The sequence below is a fragment of the Archocentrus centrarchus genome, unplaced genomic scaffold (genome assembly GCF_007364275.1).
Source record: "Archocentrus centrarchus isolate MPI-CPG fArcCen1 unplaced genomic scaffold, fArcCen1 scaffold_50_ctg1, whole genome shotgun sequence".
NCBI classification, from domain to species: Eukaryota; Metazoa; Chordata; class Actinopteri; order Cichliformes; family Cichlidae; genus Archocentrus; species Archocentrus centrarchus.
Genome location: NW_022060273.1, coordinates 61,755 through 82,027, shown reverse-complemented (window position 1 = coordinate 82,027; position 20,273 = coordinate 61,755). Strand labels below are relative to the sequence as shown.

Below are 20,273 nucleotides of genomic sequence, written 5' to 3'. Positions count from 1 at the left end.
AACAGCAGTTGGATTTTATGTTTGTGACTGAGACGTGGCTTTCATGCTGGTGAAGTCTGCACCTTTTTCCGAACTTTTACCTCCCGGCTGTTCTTTCTTCAGCTCCCCGCGGATCTCTGGAAAAGGTGGAGGACTTGCTTCAATATTTAAATGCAGTTTTTCGCTGTCGTCAGGTCTCGGCAGACCTGTACGCCAGCTTTGAACTGCAGCTGTTGGAGGATAAACTCTTCCCCCTCGGTGCTCTGCGCGGTGATTTACCGACCACCGAAGTGCACGAAGGACTTCATCGGTGACTTTGCTGACTTGCTGACGGGTCTCATACTAAAATATGACCATATTTTAATTGTTGGCGACTTTAATATTCATGTGTGTTGTGAGAGTGGTCCACTGGTTAAAGAATTTGCCTCGCTTATTGACTCTTTTAACTTAACACAACTCGTGTGTGGTCCCACTCATGAAAAAGGTCACACACTGGATCTGGTGTTGTCTTATGGACTTAGAGTCTGCATCACAGGGATACGTGACTGTGGTATATCGGACCATTTTCCTGTTTTATTTACAGCAGCGCTCCCCAGCTCTGGGATAAATAGAGTATCCTCTACACGTCGTGTGCGCTTGGTTAACTCTTCATGCGCTGCTGATTTTGCAGCTGCTTTTAAAAACTCTGACTTAAGCAATTTGGATTTTTGCTTGAGCCTGAATACCGAGGACTTCACTAACTCTTTATATCTGCTTGCACTGCTGTACTGGACTGTATTGCCCCTTTTACAACCAAACGCACCAAACCTTCCTCCCAGCCCTGGCTGGATGAGACAACCCGCGCTCTCAGACGTGAGTGCAGACGCGCTGAGAGAAGGTGGAAAAAGGATAAGCTCCATGTCTCCTTAGAGATCCTGCGTAACTGTTTATTGAAATACCAGAAAGCAGTAAAATATGCAAAGTCTGCTTATTTCTCTAACATTGTTTCAAGTAACAGTCACAGGCCTCATTTTCTTTTTAGTGTTTTTAATTCACTCGCTGATCCTCGCTGTAATGTGAACCAAGCGAAGGTCTGTCCTGCACTGTGCGAAAACTTTAAGAAATTTTTTGTGGAAAAAATTTCTGCCCTCAGGCCTTCATCACCTCAGGCTGAAACAGACTCATCTGCACCTCCTCCCAGCAGAGCTGTCTTTGAGCAGTTTGAGCCTGTCACACTCTCCACACTAAAGGAGGTGATTCAAAATATGAGACCTGTAAACTCTTCCACAGACTGTGTTCCGTCTCGCCTTTTTAAAGAGGCTTTTGATTCAGTGGGACCAACTATCCTCGCCTCTGATTAACCGTGCGCTTGCATCTGGTTGTGTTCCAGCTGCCCTTTAAAACATGCAGTTGTACAGCCTCTAATCAAGAAGAAGAACCTTGACCCTGATGTTCTTTCAAATTACAGACCAATTTCTAAATTACCATTTTTTATCCAAGGTTCTTGAAAAGTTGTTTTTAAGCAACTTCAAGCATTTTTAAGTGAACATGGAATGTGGGAAAAGTTTCAGTCAGTTTTAGAATGCGTCACAGCACAGAGACGGCTCTTTTAAGAGTTTTTAACGATCTGCTTTTAACTGTGGACTCTGGTAGTCCTGCAGTTTTTAGTACTTCTAGACCTGTCAGCTGCCTTTGACACTGTGGACCACGAGATCCTTCTATCCCGCCTAGAACATGAAATTGGCATTAAAGGCACGGTTCTGACTTGGTTCAGATCTTATCTTACTGATAGAAGTTTCTCTGTCCATCTAGGAGACTGTTTTTCTACCACAGCAAAGCTTTCTTGTGGAGTGCCTCAGGGGTCCATTCTGGGCCCAATTCTTTTCTCATTGTATATGTTGCCATCTAGGGTCGATTTTAGGAAACATAATATTTGTTTCCACTGTTTGCTGACGACATCAAGGTGTATATCCCATCAAACTGAACAAGCAGAGATCCATGGGAACCCTGCTGAACTGTCTAAGTGACATCAAGTCCTGGATGAGAAACAATTTCCTAAATCTTAATGAAAGCCAAAACCGAGGTCATATGCTTTGGTAAATTTGACCCCTCAAGCAACTCCTCTGGCACTCCGAGTCATTTGGCTCCTCACTGTCGTGATGCTGTGAAAAATCTGGGGTGTCATTTTAGATAGTAGTTTTAAAATGGAGAAGCAAGTAGTGCTGTTACCAAAATCAGTTTACCAACTCAGAGTCATTGCCAGGTAAAACCTTATCTCCTCCGCAGCAGGACCTGAAAAGTTATTCATGCTTTATACTTCCCGCCTGGACTACTGTAATTTCTCTGTACTTTGGCATAGATCAATCATCTGTGCGCCGCCTGCAGGTAGTCCAGAATGCGGCAGCTCGTCTTTTAAACCCCTTAACCTGGCAGCAAAAAAATCACCTGACCAAAAACTACATAACGCCTTCCTGGTTATTATTGGCTCTGAAAGAACCCAATTTCATAGCCTATTAATCGGCTGCGTCTGGGTCCGCGGGCCGAATGAAGTGCATTTATATGGCAGGCTAGACCCGCCCATTTTGAATGACACCTCATTCGGCCAATAATGTTAAGAAATGGTTTCCCAGAGCCAATAATACTCAGAGGGCGTCACGTAGCTTTGTCAGGTGATTTGGTGCAGCCAGTTACATGATTGGCCGAATGACGTGTCAATAAAAATGGGAGGGTCTAGCCTGCCATATAAAAGGGACTACAAACGGCCCGTCACCGGGCCCTTGCCAGTTAAGGGGCTACCCCGGTTTAAAAAAGCATGAACACATTACCCCAGTCCTGTCATCCCTTCACTGGCTCCCTGTCCGTTTAGAATCGATTTAAGATTTATTGCTTACTTTTAAAGCCTTAAACGGACTGGCACCTTTGTATCTGTCTGAGCTGCTTCAACTGTCACAAACCCCTGTAAGAGCTCTGAGGTCATCGAACCAGCTGCTCTACAGAGGCCTAAAACTAGACTAAAACAGAGAGGTGATCGAGCTTCTTGCAGCAGCAGCACCAAAGCTATGGACGATCTACCTCTCCATATCAGCTCAGACGATACACACATTTAAATCTCTATTGAAAACACATTTCTTTTCTTTGGCATTTGGCTGCAGTGACTACCTCCTTGTAGATGATTGTTTTATGGTATTTTTATGGTACTTGTGTTTAAAACGGTTTTAATTTTAATTTCTTATGTTATTTATTGTTCTTAATATTTTATTTATTTTTTTTATTTTATTATTTTATTATTTATTATATATTTTTATTTTTATTTAGTATAGTCCTTGGGGTTACAGATCTTGTACAGCACTTTGGTCAACGTCGTTGTTTTAAATGTGCTTTATAAATAAACTTGACTTGACTTGACTTGACTATATCAAGCATGAATGGTAAAATGATTTGGCTTTCAAGTTGGTTTCCTCAGTTCCCAAAGGAAAAGAGTGTTACTAAAAAAAAAACTAAAACAACACCCATACAACTACCTAGAACCTGACATAATGGACTGTGATGAGATAGGTGTGTGGCAGTATGAGCATCAGTAAAGCTCACAGTTCCTGTTACATGGAAAAAAATGAATGCTCTCTTACTGTAATCGTACTGTGCATGCAAAATGCGGTGGTAAAGACTCCCTTTGCCTTATACAGATTAACATGGGTCTGCGTGCACCTGATTGACATAAAGTTGCTACAGTATGAGCGATGCTTGCAGTAAATAACAGATAACACACAGGAAATTTTCTCTGTTGATCTGAAACTGCTGTTTCCTCTTCATTCTCCTCCTGTTAATGGTGTGACCTTTACTGTCCTGTGCTCTCACTCTAATGACGTACTCTCTGTCCTCCCTCCAGCTTGGCATCATGGGATCATCCACACTGGGAAGGCAGCGTCTCTTGATGCTCTTTTAAAAGAATGCAATTATGCATTGGTGAGTGACACAGACCACCAGGGACCCCAAGGAGTGTCCCATATTCCTGCATTGCAATTAGCTTGTGGTAATTTGTCAAAAATAATCATACAAACTAATGGCAGCCACCCTGAATTTACATTATTGTGCAAAAGCCTTGAGCCACCCCTGATTTCTTTATAAACTTAGCCCAAACATGGTTTGAACAATTCTTTCTTTGTTGTAACAATGAGTGAATGAGTGAAAAACTTCGTTCAATCCTTGTTGTACCTGACCCTTTTAAGAGGAATGTCTTTTTGTTTGTTAATCCACTCAACACTAACCTATGGATTATATAAACAGGCTCTTGAAACCAATGCTGTATTTACACATAACTTACAGTAAAATTGTATCAGTTTAAGCACTTGGTTACTATGGCTCACAGAGTGTAGTGGTTGACACAGTGGACTAGCAGACAAAAACTGTTGTTCAGTGCTAGTCCTAGATGAAATTCCCCCTTTGGAGTTGTGTCAGATCAACGCATTTGATGTAATGAACAGTAGCTGAAAGTCACATCCTTAAGAAATAAGAAAAAATCCAGACGGGCCTGAGAGATGCATCTGGTCCTTCAGTTTGCTTTATAAACTGCACTAGCATCCTACCTGTCCTGTCTATGGTTGTCAATGTCATCCTGGGCCATCTGCCCAGCATTTGTGTTTAGTTTTATTTTCCCTGAGTTTTGTTATTTCCCAGTTTGTTTTGATGCTCTTGTTCCCTTTGTCCTGTCGCCCCTGCATCTATGGTCTTGTGTCTGGTTGTCATTTTGTCTTAACCCTGACCTCCTGTGTTTTCATATTGAGTTTTAATGCCTAGTGTTGTGACTAGTCTGCATCTCTGTCCCGTGTCTGTGTGCCAGTCCCCCGTGTCTAGTCTGCGTGTACCTTGGTTAGTCACTTCCTATTTTATTTTGACAGTCTTGTGTTCCCTGTGCTTTGTGTTTAGTTTTGCTTCCTCTGTTATTAGTTTCATTTGCTTCACCTGCTGTGCCCTGCTGTTTCCTCTTGCCCTGATTACCTATTGTATATTTAGAGCCCCCAGGTTTCATCTGTTCTTTGTCGCGTTGTCTTTAGTGTTCCCTCGCTCTGTGTGTTTGTGTGTGTGTGTGTGTGTGTTGTGTGTGTGTGTGTGTGTGTGTGTGGTGTGTGTGTGTGTGTGTGTGTGTGTGTGTGTGTGCGCGCGCGCGTCCGTGCGCGTCCGTCTGTCCCTTCCCCGTAGTTTTGTATTTAGTTCTGGCACCGGTCCAGCTCCAGTCTAGCTGAGTTTGGTTTCTTCTGTTTTCTTAATAAATCCACCTTTAAGTTCTATTTTTTGTGAGTCTGCATCCTGGGGTCCAATCCTGCCTGCCACACACAAGCCATGACAGTCAGTTGATGCTGTTAATACTGGAATGATAGTTACTGGGCAGAAGCATAAATACATCAGCGTAAGCATAAATGATCAGCTGGCTCATGTGTTGACCTGAATTGGGCCACCATAAATTATACAAAAATGTAAAATTTATTTTCTCATGACTGGAAGCTACCTTTAAGATGAAAATTCAAATTGCTGTTATATGAACAACGCTGAACAGATTCCTCGGATTGCATAATGTCAATTTGAGATCATACAAGGCCACCTGGTGGCAAGTATGGAACAGATGAAGCAGTCACCACATGGGGAGAAGTTATTTTTATGACAACATCCTAAGTCCAGGGATTGTAGATTTCAGAAAGCATTGAACTGAATGAGGGTTGGGTTGTTTTTGGTGTGGGGTGCTCATTTCTTCTTGCACAGTATACCTTGTTTCTATCAGCATGTCCTACCATTGTGTGCCTGACCCAAAAAACAACTCTTGAAATGACAAAGTTTACTATTGTATTTACGCACCATTCAGCATACTTTTAAAGTACACCTGCTCTACATCTACACACACGTTAAACTTGCCAAAGCACTTACTACATTTTGGAAAATTCGGAACTGCCCACTAAGCAACTAATGCACATAAAATGAATTCCATGTGCGGCATGGTCACATCATCGTGGCTGGTCTTCATCAGTCACCCCACAGAAAGCAACGTTTTATTTCACATACATTTTGTCTAGCATCCACTTCCAAACACAGTAACAATGTAAACAGTGTTTCAGCTGTATTATTAGCAGACATCTGAATCGCCACCCTATCGTGGTGGAGGGGTTTGTGTGTCCCAGTGATCCCAGGAGCTATGTTGCCCTGGGGGCTTGTCCCCCTGGTAGGGTCTCCCATGGTAAACTGGTCCTGGGTGAGGGTCCAGACAAAGAGCGGTTCAGAAGACCCTATGTCTGTAACAACAAGGGAACAGTTTACCCTGCCCGGGATAGGGTTACCAGGGCCCCACCCTGGTGCCAGGCCTGGGGAGGGAGCTCGAGGGAGAGCGTCGGCATTAGCCTATGGTGCCAGGCCGGGTGCAGCCTGAAGAGGTTAAATGGGCCCGCCCTCCTGTAGGCCCACCACCCGCAGGAGGCATCGTAGGGGTCAGGTGCAGTGTGTGTCGGGCGGTGGCCAAGGGCGGAGGCCCTGGCGGACCGATCCCCGACTATCAAGACTGGCTATTGGGACATGGAATGTCACCTCTCTGGTGGGGAAGGACCCTGAGCTAGTGCGTGAGGTTGAGAGATACCAGCTAGATATAGTTGGGCTCACCTCAACACATGGCCTGGGCTCTGGAACCAGTCTCCTGGAGAGGGGCTGGACTCTGTCCCAGTCTGGAGTTGCCCTCGGTGATAGGCGGCGAGCTGAGGTGGGTATTCTTGTATCCCCCCGGCTTGCTGCCTGCACATCGGAGTTTTCACTGGTGGATGAGAGGGTAGTTTTCCTGCGCCTTCAGGGCTGGCAATGGGTCCTGACTGTTGTTTGCACTTATGCGTCGAATTACAGTTCAGAGTACCCACCCTTTTTGGAGTGGTTGGGCGGGGTGTTGGAGAGTGCTCCATCTGGGGACTCCATAGTCTTGCTGGGAGACTTCAACGCTCATGTGGGCAATGACAGTGAGACCTACAGAGGTGTGATTGGGAGGAACGGCCTGCCCGATCTGAACCCGAATGTTGTTTTCGATTTTGTAATCGTATCATTAGATCTACAGCTGTATGTTCTGGACACTCGGGTGAAGAGAGGAGCTGAGCTGTCAACTGATCACCACCTGGTGGTGAGTTGAATCAGGTGGCGGGGGAAGATGCTGGACAGACCTGGCGCACATAAACGTATTGTGAGGGTGTGCTGGGAACGCCTGGCAGAAGCCCCAGTCCGGGAGATCTTCAACTCCCACCTCCGGCAGAACTTTGACAGCATTCTGAGGGAGGCTGAGGACATTGAGTCCGAATGGACAATGTTCGCACCTCCATTGTTGAGGCTGCTGCTCAGAGCTGTGGCTGCAAGGTGGTTGGGTGCCTGTCGTGGTGGTAACCCCCGAACCAGATGGTGGTCACTGGAGCTGAAGGAAGCCATCAAGCTGAAGAAAGAATCCTATCGGGCTTGGTTAGCCTGTGGAACTCCGGAGGCAGCTGACAGGTATCGGCAGGCCAAGTGGAATGCCGCTCGGGCAGTGGCTGAATCAAAAACTCGGGTGTGGGAGGAGTTCGGTGAGGCTATGAAAAAAGACTTTTGGACGGCATCGAAGCGATTCTGGCAAACCGTCAGATGATTCAGGAGGGGAAAGTGGTGCTCCACTCACACGGTTTATAGTGTGAGTGGGGTGCTGCTGACTTCAACTAAGGCCATAGTCGGACGATGGAAGGAATACTTCGAGGACCTCCTGAATCCCACTGACACGCCTTCTGTAGTGGAAGCAGAGTCTGGGGACGAGGGAGATGACTTGACCATCACTGGGGGTCAGGTCACTGAGGCAGTTAAACAACTCCTTGGTGGCAGTTCCTAAAGGCTCTGGATGTTGTAGGGCTGTCTTGGTTGACACTCCTCTGCAACATCACGTGGAGATCTGGGGCGGTGCCATTGGATTGGCAGACCGGGGTGGTGGTCCCCGTCTTTAAGAAGGGAGACCAGAGGTTTGTGCTCCAACTTTCAGGGGATCACACTCCTCAGCCTCCCTGGAAAGGTCTATGCCAGGGTGCTGGAAAGGAGGGTCCGTCTGTTAGTCGAACCTCGGATCCAGGATGAACAATGCATTTTTCGTATTGGTCGAGGAACGCTGAACCAGCTCTTTATCCTCTCAAGGATATTTGAGTGGGCGTGGGAGTTTCCCCAACCAGTCTACATGTGCTTTGTGGACTTGGAGAAGGCATTCAACCGTGTCCCTCGGGGTGTCCTTTGGGAGGTCCTGTGGGAGTATGGGGTGTCTGGCCCATTGTTGTGGGCCATTCAGTCTCTGTACAACCACAGTGAGAGCTTGGTCTGTATAGCCGGTAATAAGTCGGATTCGTTTCCTGTGGGTGTTGGACTCCATCAGGGCTGACCTTTGTCACTGATTCTGTTCATAATTTTTATGGACAGAATTTCTAGGCTTAGCCAGGTGGCGGAAGGCTTCTTCCTTGGTGGCCTCAGAGTCTCATCTCTGCTTTTTGCAGATGATGCGGTCCTGTTGGCTTCATCAGGGGGTGGCCTCCAGCTTGCAGTGGAATGGTTCGCAGCTGAGTGTGAAGCGGTTGGCATGAGAATCAGCACCTCTAAGTCTCAGGCCATGGTCCTCAGCCGGAAAAGGGTGGAGTGCCCTCTTCGGCTCAGGAATGAGTTCTTGCCCCAGTGGAGGAGTTCAAGTATCTCTGGGTCTTGTTCACAAGTGATGGAAGAAGGGAGTGGGAGATCGACAGACGGATCTGGGCTGCTTCTGCAGTGATGCGGACGCTGCACCGGTCTGTCGTGGTGAAGAGGGAGCTTAGTGTAAAAGCGAAGCTCTCGATTTACTGGTCGATCTACGTTCCTACCCTCACCTATGGTCACGAGCTTTGGGTAGTGACTGAAAGAATAAGATCACGAGTACAAGCGGCAGAAATGAGTTTCCTTTGAAGGGTGGCTGGCCTCTTCCTTAGAGATAAGGTGAGGAGTGCGGCCATCCGGGAGGGGCTCAGAGTAGAGCCGCTGCTCCTCCACATCGAAGGAGCCAGTTGAGGTGGCTCCGGCATCTGATTAGGATGCCTCCTGGCCACCTCTTGGTGAGGTGTTCCGGGCATGTCCCACCGGGAGGAGGCCCCGTGGTAGACCCAGGACACGCTGGAGAGATTATATCTCTCGGCTGGCCTGGGAACGCCTTGGGGTCCCTCCGGATGAGCTGGAGGAGGTGGCTGGGGAGAGGGAAGCCTGGGCTTCTCTGCTGAGGCTCCTGCCCCCGCAAACCCGGCCCCAGATAAGTGGAAGAGAATGGATGGATGGATGGACATCTCAAAGTGATGACAGACTTTCTCCACTTGTCTTCAAGGCCACCTTGGAGAATTATTGGCTGCTTTGGATTTCACACAACAATCACAACAATGAGGATTCCCCATTCTGGACAATTGCCCAACATGTGACCAGGATCAATGTTAAAATTCTTTCCCTTCAAAATAACCCTTTATTGCAGTGCACTGCATATTATGTGAAAAGAACATTATACTTGTAACCATGCATGCTTCCATGCTGTTTGCACATTCCAATAATTTGCACGTAGTTATCCATCCATCCATTTTCTTCCGCTTATCCGGGGCCGGGTCGCGGGGGCAGAAGCCTAAGCAGAGAAGCCAGGCTTCCCTCTCCCCAGCCACCTCCTCCAGCTCATCCGGAGGGACCCCAAGGCGTTCCCAGGCCAGCCGAGATACATAATCTCTCCAGCGTGTCCTGGGTCTACCACGGGGCCTCTTCCGAAGAGGGAAGAGGCACGTAGTTATCATTTACCATTACAATATAAGAAATGAGGGTGACTCAAGACTTTTGCACACAACGGTATACCTTAAGAAATTAGTTAATACTGTACTCGTGTTTTCATTTTAAATAAATCTGATTTGACCAGCTTCTAACCAGCCTAATTCCCCACTGGGTTACAGTGCTGGGGTGACAGTGTGATTAGTGTCAGAGGTCAAGAGTGCGACAGTCCACTTTTGGTTTTAGCAAGCCTTACGAAAATCTGTCAGAGTAGTATTATCTTATTCATCTTGAGAATCTAATCATTTGAAATTCACTTCAAAAGATTAAATAATCTACTAAAGCAGCTGAGTTTTGTAGTTTTAATCAAACCTTACTGAAGAAAACACTGTGGTCATTTGTTGGGAACTATTTTCAGTGGCACATTAACCTTCCAGTGAGGATGTGGGACTGCAGGAAGGAGTCACAGCAAACCACAGTACCTGAAGAAAACATGTCCAACCTGACCTAACCAGAAAAATGAAAACAGTGGAAAGGATTAAAAGAACAAGTATTTATGTAATGACCCTCCTGATGTCCCTACAATATTAGAGAGTGACCCCACAATGTTATAGTGAAAACCCCAACAATCAGACAATACCCTATGAGCAGCACTTGGTGACAGTGGGAAGGAAAAACTCCTTTTTACTAAAAAGACGCCTCCAGCAGAACCAGGCTCAGAGAAGAACAGCCATCTGCTGCAGCTGGGGAAGGAAGGAAAAGAAAAGAAAAAAGCAGGAGCATAGAGAGTAAGGCCAAAACTCTAACTGTGGGAGAGGGAAGACAAAATGTAATGGCATGCTGCAGTGGCACATAGATGCTACAGGAGTGAAACGAGGGAAGTGGACAGTAAATGCTCAGTGCATCATAGAAGTCCCTCAGCAATCTGAGGCTAAAGTAGCATAATTAAGGTTCAGGGTCACCTGATCCATCACCTCACAGCAAGAAGGTCCAGATTTCTCTACTTCTAGACTGGACAGATGGACAGGCCAGTCTAGACGTATCAAATGCGCGAATAAATGCATATTATTCATTATCACTCTGAGACAGGACATTTCTCATTTTAGTAATATTAATCAGATGAACAAAGCCAGTCCTAGATATTTGTTTTAATGTGTGTGTTAAAGTTTGTTCAGCGTGATCAAACAGCCAGGAGGATTGGTGACCAAGGTGATTTTTTAAATTTAAAATCCAAAATTACAGAAATGATGTCAATGTTCGAAAACTTGTAGTTGTCATCGTTACTGTTATTTTGGAGTATGGGTTAAACTGTAATCATAAATCAACTATATACATAACTCATTATTATAGGTGAAAAAAACATTTGACAGGGAAATGCCAGCTTTGAGTGAGACCTTTATTAAAGAAGACACGACAAAAACAACTTTGAAATAGTCAAATCAGGCGCTGGAAAGTGTTGAGTCATTACCTGGAACACATCAAACTTCCTCCCCTCCATCATGGTGTCCTTCCACAAATGCATTTCATCTGTGTCGAGTACCAACACATACATAGGTACATCATAACTGCAGGCCCTTTTGAAAACCTACACCATAAACCCAACATGCACATCCTTAGAATGTAACTACACGTCACATTAACGTAACCCACAACTATTGTGATTGGCCTGTTGAATCCTGTCAATTCCTCTTGGGCATTTTTGACTACTTTTTCATGGCGTTATTTGAATGGATCAATAAGAGAATAACAATCACTGCCTCAACATAAGGACTCACAGACACCAGCAAATTCCTGGATGGCGATTCCAGAAACTATTGGAGTGGATGTGAGAGAATGCATGAAGTGGTCAGCTGTAAAGATTTTGTTTTTTTCTCCCATGGGAAAACATATTTGTCCCCCAAGTTTTTCCACATTCCCTCAGGTCCATTCCGAAAGTTTCCATCTCCATCCAGGAATTTGTAAGTCATTATATTGAGACTATAATTATTATTCCTTATATTGAGGGAATGATTATTACTTATGGAGTGTCAAAATGAAAAAATAAAAGTTAAGTAATTAGTTAAATGTGTCATTAATCAATTAAAATAATAAATAAACACGTAAATGTGTTAATTACTTAAATATAAAATTATTTTATTTAAACACATATTTAATCATTTGACTATTTAATTAATTATTTTATGGTTTATGGTTTATGTCATGAAATTATTTAACTCACTGTCACTTGTAATTAACTTACTGAACATTTCCTACTGCAAATAAGGTAATTCATCTTAGCATATTTACTTCAATTAAGGTTACATTTCATCAGTACGTATATAATTACTAATTAATTGATTTATAGCCTAGAGGGATTGTAAAATAGTCTGTTATCATAATTAACTAAAATGAAACTAAAAATTAAAACTAGATGTGAAAAATCATCAGTCACAAGGATACAAACCTGTCTCTTCTCATTCTTTATACTATCTCACATTAGCATACATCAGCAGTGTCGGTTTAATTATTCATAATCAGATAAATACTATATTCAGAAAAACCAAAGTTTTCTTGTGAGCCAGGTAAGTGAGAAAGCAGTTTGAACTGACGTTAACTTTTGGGACTTGCTCTTCACAGATGACAGCGGGGACCTGCAGGCCAACCCCCTCCCTCGCACCGTGCTGCTCATGCACCGCTGGTACGTTACATCCTCTGAACTGGCAGGAAAACTTCTGATGATATATCCTACTGACACACTGCTGATACACATCAGTTCAAGGTCCAACAACATACTGAAATGCTGCAGGCTGAAGGGTTCATCAACCTTACAGGAAAGCTTTTATTCAGTTAATGGTATTCCAGCCATTCTCTTAAATGATCTCTGATGCTGTCTGTTAGTAGCTGCCTCTCTCTCAGCTGTCCTCTTGGTGTGTTGCTGTATGTTGATGTAAAATGAGTGATATTGATCCCAGCTTGGATCAGTGACCTTGGAGCTGCTCAATAAGTGGTTTGTTGTACTATTAGACACAAATAGCTGTCATGCAGCTTTTTGCTTCCTTGAAATTCAAAAGCCAACCTGTGCAGGTATAAATACCCCACCATCAAAGTACATGCAGTCATGGCAAAAAGAAAGTACAAAAGAGTACACACTCCTTCAATTCCAGGTTTCTACATATCAGGACATCATTTTAAAAATTTGTGTGGTACAACCTCAGATGAACACGACATATTACACTTTTGTCACATTATTATTTATGTGACAAAAGCAGTGTGTGTAACACTACGTTCACCACATGAGCTTATAGTGCCATCTTTAGCTTGAAGTAATTAATTCCTTATGAATTTTTCCATCTCTCACACAGTTGTAGAGGAATGTTGGCCAACCCTTCTTCTTCATAACGTTGCTTCAGTTCACTGATGTGTGGGGACATTCATTTATGCACAGCTGGTCCTTCATTTCAATCAGGTTGAGATCTGAACTTCTGTTTCATGCCCCACTTTCAACCAAGATTCAGCTGTTTGACAGCTTCACAGGAGTTTGTGTTGATATGCTGTGATTGGTTTCCTGCAGATGTGGAGCTGATTATTGTGGACCTTCATTTTGGTTTCCTCTGTCTAAAGGACATTGTTCAAGAAGTCTTGAGGTTTGTTCAGATGCAACTTTTCAAAGCTAAGGAAACCTTTCCAAAGGAAAGATCCGTTCCTGGAAAGACTGACAGGTCTGGAATGTTTTCCAGGTGTTATTACTGTTGAATGATGGACCTATCGCCCTTCCCAGATTGATGGGAACTGCTTCATTGCTGATGTTGTTCCTCTTTGACATTAACACACACCTGAATACTGCAGACCTGCAAACTCCCAAAGCTCCAGCTTTTATAGAGGTGCTCACACTTGCTGATGATAGTTAATCGAGTGCACCTGGCTGCTACATAGCCTCTTAATTCCTATGGAAGCAGTAGAGTGTACTCAGCTGACATTGTATCTACCACATTTTAAGACCCACAAAGGACCAGATGATTTTTTTAATTATGACACAAAAAGCTTAGAAATGAAAGATGGTGTACTTTCTTTTAACTTTCTTTAAACTATGCATGTGCAGGAACCGTGACCTGTAATGGGGTCATTACTCAAAATAAGTAATATATTACACATTAGTCTGACTTTTTCTTTTAAAGCAAAGCATTACTTTACTTTGTTACAGCTGTGTTTTTTTGTGTAATTGCCTGTTAACAATATTGCAGCAAACTATTTCTATGCCCACATCAGTGTGCAGGTCCGAATGAGGACATGCACAAGATCTTTCTGCCAGTAATGTAGTCAAAACTAACTGGGAACAAAGTGGGTAAAAACAGCCCATAGAGAATAATGCTGTGATTATAGTGATCTTTTCCGTCACATTTAAGTCCTTTTGCACAATGAACCAGACGTAATCAGCACTCCTAGAAAGCTTCAGATGTTATGCCTTTTTGAGGCCTCAGTGCAGATATGAACTCAGGCCTCTGCATTAGCCTTATAGTATATGGGTCACCTGCTCAAGCCAGTGTCTGTCCCTTTTCTTGCTTTATAAGTCAATATGATCCCAAGCAGAAGGCTGGTGGAGACTGGATGAGACATCTTGTATAATCCATTACAGGAGGAGATCCGAGGAGGAATTATGATTATAGCCTGAAAGCTACAGTGACACGTTACAGTGAATTCAAATAACAGGGACTAAGAGCTGATTGGCTTGGAGAAGACGTGCAGATTGATTACTGGGCAAAAGCAGTGATGTTAAAATTTTGAACGAGGTAATGAGTAGTAACATGAGAGAAGAGCATCATTATTCACTTTAAACTGGAAGCTAATGTGGTGTTTGGCAAAGCATACACATTCATAGTCTCTTCAGAATAGGTTTCCCTAAAACTGCCTAAAAAATGCTGGAGATTCTGTGCCAACCTGTATTTATATTAAAGTTCTTAATCTGCTGATTTGTTCAATCTTGGGAAAAGTCCTTAACTTAAGTCCACATACCGTGACTGCAATGGTGACAGCTGCCAAAGAACCAGGCTGAAGATTTGTTATTTAATGAGGTAAGCTGGTACTCCTACATTCTTCTACACCTTCTACACTGGATATCTTAAATTAAGGAAACCAGACTCAGAGAATAACAGAGTCAGTCTTAGCCTAATTTCACCTCCTGCCATAGGGAACAATTCTGAGTTGTAAATATGTAAATATGTTGTAAATATGTCACAGTACAGGAGCATTGTCACATGTCATAAATGTTTCTGTCTGGATCAGTTGAAAGTTTTCTCTCTGGACACCAGGGAGTCATTATATCTGCATCTTCCCCATGTTACGCTGTTTGCTGTAAAATGTGTGTGTTCAGGTACTGGATAGTGACATTCCCTGCAGAGTTCAACCTGGACGTGGGTCTGATCAGGATAACAGAGGAGTTCAGACACGTGGCAGCTCAGCTTGGCTGTGAGGAGCATTTCAAATTCATCGACATCTCTACCATGTAAGACATTCTGGTCATTGCCATGGCTTTAGCTTTACCATTAAACTCTACAAGAGTAGCTTCACATCATTCACAGTTTCAAAGAATAAAATAATCAAAATAAAATAAAAGCAGATTCTATTTTCTGTCAGTTGACTTAAATCATGCCAGTATATGCTGATAACAACCTATTTTAGTTCCTCCACAAAAACTGGTATATTTGCTTCTGTAGTGTGGTGGAATCGAGAGGAATGAAATGAAAATACCAAAAAGTACATCCTCCATCTCTTACATCAGCTTTCTGATTTTTAAAAACTTAACAGAAGATTAAAAAGTGAGGGACACGTGAGCTGCTGTCAATCACCCAACCAGGAGAGCTAAAGCCTGCATACCTGTAACTGCAGCTCAAACTTCCCACAGCGAATCATCAGAAAGGTTTTTCTGATGATTCTGAAGCTTTTTTTATTTGAGTGGTTAACTCCTTCTCATCTTCTCTCTTTGCAGTCCATCATACGACTGGATGAGAAAGATTACCCAGCGGAAAAAGCAAACCAAGAAAGGGAAGGCCTCACTGCTGTTTGACCACCTGGAGCCCATAGAGCTGGCTGAGCATCTCACCTTCCTGGAGTTCAAATCCATCAGAAGGATATCGGTATGCACAGCTGAGTGATGGCAGCTTTGTGGCTCAGGGATGGTTTTGGAATTCATGGTGTGCAGAGTATGAACCCTAACACTGTTAAAATGCTTCATATACAGTACCCTCTTACAAATGTCTCTTTTATAACTATTCTAGGGCTACATATTATGGTAGTGTGGTCAGGGAAAAGTAATAATTTTATTGTGACACACCTAGGATTTCACCCTCAGGGAAACTAACAGCAAAATAGCAAAAAAACAAAAACATCTCATTTACATTTATAAAAAATGAATTGTGCATGATATCAAGTCCTAGCCATGGAAAAGAGAAACACAATTAATAATCAACAAAAATCACGATGAGCTGGATTGACTGAGTTAGTGTCAGCTCGGCCTAAGATTTCAGGTGCCCAACAGTAACAATCACCCTGTTTACTACAAGTGTTTGTGGTGTGGGTGGATTGATCCAAATATTGATAGTATCGATACCAACATTGGTATTGGTATTGATCAATACTAGTGTAACAGGATTGATGCTTTAGTTTGTTTTTCTCCTCTAAGTTCAATACCTTCAATCAGCTATTTCTGTGCAAACACCGTCCCTTCCTCCCTGCTCGGCGGTGGTTTGTGGTCACGTGACTCAGCTGCTCTGAGAAAACACTTGAACTGCAGAGTGAAAAAGAGGAACATGGTGTGGAGATATTTTACAGCTGTGGATGAAAACACTGCAAACAACAATGCATGTAGGAAGGAAATTCTGTCCTGTGGCAACAACACTAGTTTATAAAGACATGAAAAGGAAAACGGAGGAGGGACCCTGATCCCTGCAGAGAGGTCTGTGAACTTTCAGAATCAAACAGATGAAAACATCATCTCACTCATTATGTGAAGAGCACGCTGATGCTCCATCAGGAAAAAAAAAATTATTCCTGATAGGAGCATCAACTCTTTTTCTGTTATCCTTAGAATTAGAATTATATTTCATTTTAAACCAACCTAAAATAAACTTGTGCAGTTTGCTGCGTAGTTCTGGTTCTGTGGATTTTAATTCAATTTCTAGCTTTAAAACTAAATGTTCACCAGCAGTACTTTCAGTTCAGTTTCATTCATTTAGCACCTCAGAGCACTGATTCAAGGTGCTTTATATTGTAAAGATGAGGATGGCTGTAGTTTAGGAGGTAGAGCGGGTCACCTACTAATCGAAGGTTTGGTGGTTTGATTCCTGACTGCTCCAGGCTGCATGCCAAAGTATCCTTGGGCAAGATACTGAACCCCCAGTTGCTCTCCGATGCATGCGTCAAAGTATGAATGTGTGTGAATGTTAAACAATTAAAAGCACTTAACTTAGTTACACATGCAAGTGCTTGTATGAATGTGTGTGAATGGGTGAATGAGGCATGTTGTATGAAGGGCTTTGAGTGCTCAGACAGAGTAGAAAAGCACTCTGTAAGAACTGGTCCATTTACCATTCCTGATTTATGATCCTCTGTTATCTCCAGTTCACTGATTACCAGAGCTATGTGATCCATGGCTGCCTGGTGGACAACCTGACTCTGGAGCGCTCCATTGCTTTATTCAACGGGGTCTCACAATGGGTCCAGCTGATGGTTCTCAGCAAGCTCACACCTCAGACGCGTGCAGAGGTCATCACAAAATACATCCATGTGGCACAGGTAAGACAAGGAAGGGCAGGTGCCGTGCACAGCTCTTCCAGCAAAACACAGACAAACAGGAAGCACTTTGAGAGTGCAAACCTGCACAACAGCAGCTCACTCTCTGGGTAGTACTGATTTTAAGGGAATAGTATTGCATTTTGTATATATTCATTCTGTATTCTTTGTTCTTTTTTAAATGTGCTTTAAGATGTTAGCAGTGCAGTCAAAATCAGCAGGTTACTTACTCAAACATTGTGGAGGAGCAGGTGATGGATAACAGGTATTGATTTGTAAATAACTGGACATGAATAGCTTGAGTTATTACATAATATTACACTACAGTATGTTTCTAACTAACCAGGCAGCTCATTCTCTGTCTCTTGACAACACTTTCTTTAAAGATAGAACACATTCAAAAAAAAGTGAGATCGGAGGTCAAATGTGACATGATATTTGGTTGCAATCTATAATATGATATTTAGAATCTCAATATATCACCCCTATATGTCAATACAAACAATTGCAGTAAGAAACATGGTTTAAAGCTCTTTAAAGCCAACATAAAGTGTCTTAGTGATGTGATACCCTGTGCTGCCAGAACCGCTTTGAGGCTCCTCTACATTCTCTAAAACTCTACTGGATCTTTCTGGAGTCTACTGGGGGGGGATGAACACCCCCACATATATTTGGATTTGATGTCTTTATAGTGGTGGAGAGCACTGTTAGATCTCTTAACCCTCTGAGGTTGAAGGTATCCTCTGTGGTGACCCCAATCCTCACTGCATACCAGAATCATAAGTTTAAGTTTTGTTGAAATCAAAATGTGTCTAAACAAAAGGAAAAGACATTCTTAGCACAGAGTGAGGGCTTAACTTAGAGCTCACAGGGTTAAGATTAAAACTAGAAAAACAGAAACTACAAGATGTTAGTTTCAAATCACGTTTCTTATATGCATTTTGTCCTCATAGTTGCTCTAATATAAGATTTCTATTCACTTATGCAGATGACTGCCCCTCCCTGAGCCGTGTTCTGCTGGAGGTTTCCTCCTGTTAAAATCACGTATTTCCTTCCCTCAGTGCTTGCTCATAGGGGTCATCTGATTGTTGGGTTTTCTCTGTATTATTGTACAATATAAAGCACTGAGGCCACTGTTATTGTGAATTGGCACTTTATCAATAAGACTGAATTGAAATGAACTGAATTAAATGATGCCAGATATGTTCAATTGTAGATAAGGTTGATGTAAACTAAACTTTAAAACTAAATGCAACTGAGTGGACATTAAGAGGCTGACACCACTAACCTAAAATCACCCTTATTCAACTTGGCGGAGCTTTAATGACCACAGTCTATGAGTCACATCATTTCCATCCTCATTAACCTCAGCGAGCTCCCCATGGACACAAATTCTTTGTATCTATGGGGAGAGGTGGCTCCATCAAAAACAGATAAAGGAATTAAGCCCAAGCACAGGCACAGTGGTGTTATAGAAAGTTCCTGTTTTAAACCGTGAGCATTTATTTAGTAACTTCAGTATGCATGTTTGTTGACTGTCACATGTTTCCTGTTCTCTGTTTCCTGAAAGCCAAGATTTTAATTTCTTGTCAGTAAAACACACATTTATCACCTAAGAACAAGCAAAAAACATTTTGGCAGAAAATTATTCTGTAGAAAAACAATCCAGATGAACACACACACACACACACACACACACACACACACACACACACACACACACACACACACACACACACACACACACACACACACACTTTGTGCTTTTATCTATGCTTAAGCACTTTGTTTGTATTGACATTTTATACAGCGTCCCAACTTTTTTTGGAACTGGGTTTGTAAATGCTGAATAATAATAATAATTATCCCTTGTAGATATCAGTGAAAGCTTTTTGAGAAGACAGACATATTGATTTCACAGTCAATCAACATGCAGATTCATTGGTCCTTCAGTGGTTCCTGCAGGAAGTCACTGAGTATGTTCAGCTGCATTTAAACCACATGTATCCACACTATCGAAAAGGGATTCTTGCTTATTTTTAAGAAGAAAGTCTAAAATGATATTTTATTTTAGGTAAACCTATTGATGCTAGCACTTGAACCTGGATTGGTTATGATAAAGGACTTTAAATCATTTTGAGTATTTCTCACAAAACAAACAAGCAAAAACAGATGCACTTGGTTTGTTCCATCAGCAAAGCTCCCTTATCAATATTCATGTTTTTATGTGGTACAGGATATTGTGCTGGGCATCTCCATACTATGAGAGAGGCAAAGAGCTTCTCCATTACATCCACTTGTACTGAAGGATGGAAGCATGCCCTAATGTCTCCAATAAAAGTAGAGGCTATCTAAAGAGAGGCTCAAGGCTGAATCCACTTAACACACCACCATCAGCTGTAATGGCATGCTGTGCAGACTACTGTGCACTGGTTTTTAAGATGGTTCAGTCAGCTTCATGTGCAAATGTTCTCATGATATAAGCATACCTGGAACATAACTGAACGACACAAAAGAAATCATCAAAAACTCATGAGATTCACTCTCAAATAAATGAGGGTTTGGTTCTGAGAGAGCACAGAAGTTTTACTCACATCAGCCATTTGTCTGTCAAGCTCAACATCATCAGCTTATTACAATAAAGTGAGTTTTTGTAGACTCTGCTGATTCTAGTGAAACCACTGCTCGCTTCTTCATCTTTTGTTACCTGTCTAACATGGGATTGGAGTACTGCTGTGTTTATAAGCTCTATTATTCATGTACAGTGG

General features: G+C 42.8%; 1 protein-coding gene across 1 annotated transcript in view; it reads left to right on the top strand.

Moving 5' to 3' along the window:
• LOC115777337 (ras guanyl-releasing protein 3-like) overlaps positions 1-20,273 on the top strand; it is a 59,343-nt gene that overhangs the window by 20,538 nt on the left and 18,532 nt on the right. The window contains exons 2-6 of the mRNA XM_030725214.1: positions 12,358-12,460; positions 14,727-14,789; positions 15,089-15,220; positions 15,704-15,851; positions 17,335-17,508. Coding sequence (XP_030581074.1) covers positions 12,408-12,460; positions 14,727-14,789; positions 15,089-15,220; positions 15,704-15,851; positions 17,335-17,508 — 570 coding nt within the window. The 5' untranslated portion in view covers positions 12,358-12,407. The remainder of the gene's footprint in view (positions 1-12,357; positions 12,461-14,726; positions 14,790-15,088; positions 15,221-15,703; positions 15,852-17,334; positions 17,509-20,273) is intronic.